Source organism: Corylus avellana, chromosome ca2 (genome assembly GCF_901000735.1).
Source record: "Corylus avellana chromosome ca2, CavTom2PMs-1.0".
NCBI lineage: Eukaryota > Viridiplantae > Streptophyta > Magnoliopsida > Fagales > Betulaceae > Corylus > Corylus avellana.
In genome coordinates, this window is record NC_081542.1 from 42,960,532 (window position 1) to 42,967,310 (window position 6,779).

The 6,779-nt window shown below is 34.7% G+C and overlaps 1 protein-coding gene across 1 annotated transcript; it reads left to right on the forward strand.

The window, feature by feature from the left end:
- Positions 1–4,351: 4,351 nt before the first annotated feature.
- LOC132169844 (F-box/kelch-repeat protein At3g06240-like) lies at positions 4,352–5,497 on the forward strand. The gene has a single exon (XM_059580797.1). It carries the CDS (start codon positions 4,352–4,354, stop codon positions 5,495–5,497), a length of 1,146 nt encoding a protein of 381 aa, XP_059436780.1.
- The last annotated feature ends 1,282 nt before the right edge of the window (positions 5,498–6,779 follow it).

The window sequence follows — 6,779 nt, forward strand, 5'->3', positions numbered from 1 at the left end:
AATGAGGTTTTGTAAGGATGGAATTAAGCTGGGTTTTCCTGGCTCTAAGATGAATTGGCTTATCTAATTTGCATGTGTTGGTTGCCATTGGAATTTTACCTTTGAATTGAGACATCCATACCTTTTGTGTATGCTGTTAAATTCTTTTCCTGACCTCTGAAGAGTGAAGAAGCTCAAATGGATGCTTCCTTTTCTTGATTCACCTGATGTATTGCCTGCATAAAGGGGCTGTCTAGTTCTCTAGTTTTGTTGATTTGTATGGTTTTTCCATTTAGGAGCTCAATCGTAACGTGCCCTGTACTATGTAAAAGCTTACCTCCACTGCATCTTTCGATCTTCATGAAATACGGTTGCCGCCAATTTTTTTTTACTGTGTAGGCTATATCATATATGTTGTGGCTTCATAGCAAACCTTATTTCAAATACAGTGTTAGGGCTCTAATGTAGATAGGCTCTTAAACATTTAGGATGCATGAATGATGTGATTTGATTGTTATCTGGTGATTGATTGCTACTAATAACAGGCACCACATTTGTAACTACACCCATGTCAGTGTAGTTTAAGTACTAAACCTAGCTAATTTGTTGCTGGAATTAAGGACAGATCGGTTATGAGCAATTGCACTGATGTGAAGAATATCTGCTATTGATTTAAGTTGATAACTGCTAATTGTTTATTTCCTTTCATCATCAGCTTGAATGGTTACCAGAGCATGAGTTCTACCACCTCTACTCTTGTTCCTTGTAGTACAAAGTTTCCTTCATTTTGGTTCAAACTCAAAATCTCTATATAATTAGTTTTTGTTTTAATTGTTGAAACAATTCTCCTTCCATGCTCCTCTCATTACTGCTCTTGAGGACACATGGATTCTCTTAATTGAGCTTTGAGGCAACTCCCGGAAAAAGTGTGGCATTCACCATTTATGCTATATGTAGACATGCTCCTTTGCTTTCATATCGTTTTTTAATTTGTTTTCCAAAAGAATTTTTATCTGATATTGTCACTCACTTTGTCAATATCTGGGTGCAAGGTGTACTTGGGGTAAGGCTTTTAATTTTTAATGACAATTAATTCACTTGTGGGAATATCCTTAACTCTGAAACATGTAATTAATCAATTGTTCTTTTATTGACAGAAACGAAAGAGAGAATTGCTTCTAATCTAACAAACTATGCATATGACCCTTACAATTATAAATTCTTGTGCCAGGTACGGTGTATTGCTTTTGGTAATAATTTTTCTACAATGCAACTATTTTTTTTTTTTTTTTTCCATCTCTTATACATGTGATTCATAAACAACTCAATGTTTTGGAACTTTTCCCTGACTGCATAACAGAATGCAATGAGAAGCTTGTGCAATTCGAGCTTGGAGGGATCTGCAATTCCTGTGTAGATTAGTATGGCAACTTACCCTCTTTGCAGATCCTAAGAAATCCTAAAGACATATTGTTTTCCCTTATAGAATATAATGATGGTTGGGCCCCAGCCCGTGATTTACCAAGTTTTTGTGTTTTAGTTCTGCAGATCCAGTGAATGCTGCAATTGTCACTCAGTGTGGGGGGATTCCAATCAATTTTTATCAAGTCCAGTTAGGAACACTATAAGTGCCAGAACTTTTAGTCAACGGATTTTTTGTCACTCCTTTAACTCAATTATTTTGGTTCTTCGAGATCAATCTTAAAATGTTAGGATAGGGCTGGCTGAAGGAAGATTTTACTACAAGCAACACACTATTTCAATATTCTTTTGCTTTCAAAATGAATTGACACTGAATTGTTTCTGTATTTTACTTATGTCGCAACATTTTTTTGACAAACAATTTTGGTATCAAAGATTTCAATTAGTAGCCACTTAGTGCTTTAAGGTTTTTTTTTTTTTTTTTTTTCTTTTTTCTTTTGTTTTTGTTTTTTATACGAGGTATCCGGTTTCACCTATGGCCCGAAACAGTACCTTGGGCTCACCCCCACCATGGGCCTTCGGCGGGGTGTGGGCTTACCATCTTTTATCTTTTAAAAGATTGTAATTAGGTGATAGTATAATTTTTGTTCTTGAACTGTGTCAAATTTCTCTTCTTCTTTTTTTTTTTTTTAGAAATGTCACAATGCCATCAATAGGTGAATAGCAAATTTTTTGTGCACATATGTTTAGTTGACGTGACATATTAGAGCTTCTCTAGCAGAATAGGCAAATGACCGATAATAGCCAAATTTGACTATTATGCTATTTTTTGTTTCCAGCAGCTTCTCTAACATTTTTTTTTCTTATAGAATGAATAGTGGTTATTTTAGCTACTCAACATTTTTTTTTTCCTATTTTAGCTACTAGCTTTTTAATACAAATTTCAATAAATTATCTATTCCACTCTCAACTTTGTTAAAATATATTTTCCAAAATTTTTTATTCATTTTTAAAACGTCTCTCTCACACTCGCTCTCCGCGCGTATCCCATCTACTGTTTTTTCTTCTCCCCCAAAACCAGATTTTCCAACTACACAAAGCTTGTCAACCACAAATCAAATCGAATGCCATCCACAAAGCCCATGCATACCCCCTCCACAAAGCGCACCTAAAACGAATGCCCAAATCCAGATAATATTCCACTCCACTAACTGAACGCACAAAGCTCGTCAAACTTGAAGAAATTGAAAACATCAAACCACAAACGAAATTGAAAACCAACAGATTTGCTCACAACTCTCATCAATTGACCACAAACTCAGCATTTGCTCAAATAACAAACGAAATTGACATAGATCATACTTCTTTGGGTTTGCTGGATGCCAAAATTCAGGAAGGTCTACACACATGCAGCTCCACACAGTAAATACGAGAATAAAATGACAGAATTAAGTCTAATGGGATACCTGGTTTTTATCACCAGGTTATGTGTTCAAGGATTGCCTGGATTGGCATATGACTACCCGTATTCCTACCCCGCCTCCCGCATTGTGCAATACTGCGAAATCAAGTGCTCTTGAGGCCCTACCTTCATCATTATAGACTGTGGCCACAGCTGAACAACAATGCTCCAAAGTCCAATCAACTCTTTTCCACATGAAGAGTTTTTTTGCTACCTGATCTATTCAACTCATTTCCACATGAAGATGAGCCTAATACGTCGATTTTCTTCTGCATCATATGCATTTCCTGCAAAGTTTTTGGTGAATAATCTTTCGTTGAGGTTTTTCTTTTACTTTTCTTTTCTATGTTTTTTAATAGAACACTAATCTATTTATGGATTATGAAAAAAACGAAGGGATGATTGCAAACGTGAAATGGGATGAAATATATGAAATCTAATATTACAATTTTTTATAATAAATTGTCTTTCGTTATAAAAAGAAGAAGATAATTAAGCAAAGAATAGTTTCATTTTTTTATTTGCTACACCACAAGTTGCTTAACTCTCACCGGCCTGGCGAACACCAAAACAACTAAACAAAGATTTGGATTCCCTTGAATTTTTAGAGAATTTGAGTTCGTATTTTAAAATTTGACTGTCCATTATATTTAAGGGTTAAAAAAAATGAATTTCACCAAATCTCATATTTCCCGGATTTCAATAATTCTAATGGTACGGTGCTATATATAAGTCCATATCATCACATAAAGCATCGCAGGAAGAAGCAAAGTTTTAAGGCAGACTTGATCTCATGCCTGTTAATAGTTGCATCCATTTCTTTAGCAAGATCTTGTTCTTCAAGGAACACAGGATGTTGTTGCACTCACCGTTGGAACTATTACCAGTCACATTGCACAACACTACGCTAACAACTGTTTACATTGCTCAGTATGTTAGGTTGAGACAGAAGCCAAAAGGCCACATATTTTTTTATATTCCTATAATACCTTTATTCTTTTAACAAATAAAATAATTGTAAAATAACTAAACAATTTTTTAAGAATTTTTTTTTTTTGGAATAAATAAATAACCTAATATACTTTTGTTTAATATACTTTTAATTAGGTTATATATCTCTTTAAATATATAACCTAATTACGTTAAATTGGAAAAATAGAAAGAAATATCTAATAATAATGTAGTTGCCTAATTTATGATATTTAAATTTAAATGAGAATTGAAGAAATTTATTATCAGAAAGATTACCATATACTCTAATTAATAGTCATATGTATATATAATTTTCCAGCAAAATGTAACTATTAATTATAATTCGTATTACCTACCACTCTACCAGCCACCACGATATAACTAACTTACAATAACAACAAACCGAAAAAGGAAAAAGGAAACAAAAAATTGATAAGAATAAATATTCGCAAAATAAAAACCTAACCCTGCGGCTTGGCGTTCTTATTCTCTAACCCTAAAGCAACAGAGAAACCAATGGCCAACGAATTGCCTGAAGACTTGGTGACGCAGATTCTGCTATGGCTTCCGGTCGTCTCTCTCTTGCGTTTCAAGTGCGTCTGCAAATCCTGGTACGCTCTCATCACACACCAAAACTTCGTAAGGAAACACCTCCTACACAACAACAACAACAGCAACACCCACCTTCTCCTTAAAACGAGCAACAAAACAATGGACGATTATGTTGTATCCACCATTTCTTATGAAGAACTCCAAATATCCCCCCTCACACAACCTCTACCTCCACAGTATTTTAGGAACGATGAGCCGTTTGGCGAGATGTTTAGTATTTCTGTGGTGGGTTCTTGCAATGGTCTCGTTTGTCTCCACGCTTACAATACATTGAATGTTGTTATATGGAACCCTACAACTAAAGAAACAAAGGTTGTCCCCGAATCAAACCTGCCCATCTTCGCCCCCGCTGGCTATTGCACCCTTATTCAAGATATGGGATTTGGTTTTGATGCCAAAACTAATGACTACAAGATAATCAACTTTGTTAGTATGTATGAACCCAATTTCGACGACTATGTTATGAAAGACGTTAAAGAAATCATATACCAAAAAGAGGTATACAGCTTAAGCACCGATTCTTGGAGAAAAGTTGATGGACCCCAGTGTTTTATTGCGAGTGGTACACACACCACTGGGATGGGTTCTTGGCTGGCATATGTTGAAGACCCGAAGTTATTTGTTTTGTCATTTGACATGAGCGATGAGGTATTCCTAAAAACACCACTTCCAGATAATGTTACTGGGCAAAGCCTTTTCATGTTGAATGAATCGATTGCCATGGTTGCTCTCATGCCGTTTGATGAAAGATGGAGGGAGATTGGATATGATATATGGTTGTTGCTTAAAGTTGGTGTTAAGGACTCCTGGAATAGACTTTTTACTATTGGACCATCGATTGCAAGAATTCACCAACCATTAGGATTTTGGAAGAATGACACCATGTTCTTGACTAAAATTGATAGCGGACAACTGTTCTTGTATGACCCCTCTACACAACAAATGACTGATCTCCAAATTCATGGACATAGTGACTCGAAGGAGATGCAGTTGGTTACTTACATGGAGACCCTAGTTTCTGTCAAGGGAGGAAATGAATCTGAAGAATAGGACAATTGTTGACAAGGCTTGAGGGCCCATCTTTCTATATCTGTTCCAATTGTGTTTCAAGGCAGCATATATGTGCTGAGATAATATTTTATGCTTATTCTTGTCAAAGATGTCTTTCTCAAATATTTATACACTTACATTTAACCCGTATTTTTTTTGGAGCGATCGTGAGAGATTTTTATAGTTAAATAAGCAGTTGTACGAGGGTTCTTCACACCATCTTTATTTTAATTATCATGAGGAATTATCTTTTCACCATCCCATAAGTTTAGTGTTTCGTTTTTATATATATATATATATATATATATATATATATATATATATATATATTGATATTTTTTTTTCTAGCTACTTCATAGCAATTTACTCTTGAAGAGGTTTTGGTACTTAAAGTATGCATGGTTGATGGGATCAGTGGACATAATTTTCAAAATTAAGCTCTTTGATTTCATAAAAAAATGACAGCACATTAGAACCTGATAATCAATTTTTTTTTCAGTCTATCCCTGTTTCCATAAAATCCAATGCCTAAAAGTATTTTGGTTTATTAATGATAACATTTATTCAGAGTTTACATTGAAAATTTGAAATTTCACTTCAAAAAGGCTTCTGGCTACCTTGTTTTACAAACATAAATGTTGTCTGTGAACTATATGAAGTAAAAGTTGATAAGGGCTGTTAAGCTTTTAAGTACCATAGACGCTTTTAAGTGTAATAGGTAATGCATGTTGTTGTAAAAGATGGTTTAGCTAGTTGAAAAAAACAAACTTTTTCAGTTCAGTTGGCTGAGTTTCAGAACCCCCCAGGTTTTAACATTGTTTATTACTTTAGGAACTCAGGTGGATTTTCAAGGATCACTAAGGATTGGGTAAATGGGATGTTATACCCTATTTTCTAACCATTGTAACTATGGGATGATTAGAATGTTTGAATATTAAGATGCTGCAACTTTTGTGTCTAGTCTTCTATGGCACCTAACACGTAGTGAATAATATCTTTGCATGCTGCTGGTCAATAGAAGCTAAAAAGCAGCAATGGGTTGCAAGATTCCAAGGCAAAAATTTGCTTACAGTTTTGGAGGCTAGAGCATTTTCTTTTTGGTTGGTGAACATCTAATTTCCATTACAACCTTGCCAAAGGTTAATGAGAAATTATAAATCAGTCTTTACGGGTTGGGTCTACTGATTTTGTTTGACGAATCGTAAATGAGTAAAGGAAACATAACTCCTTTTTTTTTTTTTTTTTTGTCTTTTCATGTGCTGTATTTTATCCCTCCTTCATA

Coding starts and splice junctions, on each gene's coding strand:
- LOC132169844 (XM_059580797.1), top strand. CDS start 4,352: ATGGCCAACGAATTGCCTGAAGACTTGGTGACGCAGATTCTGCTATGG.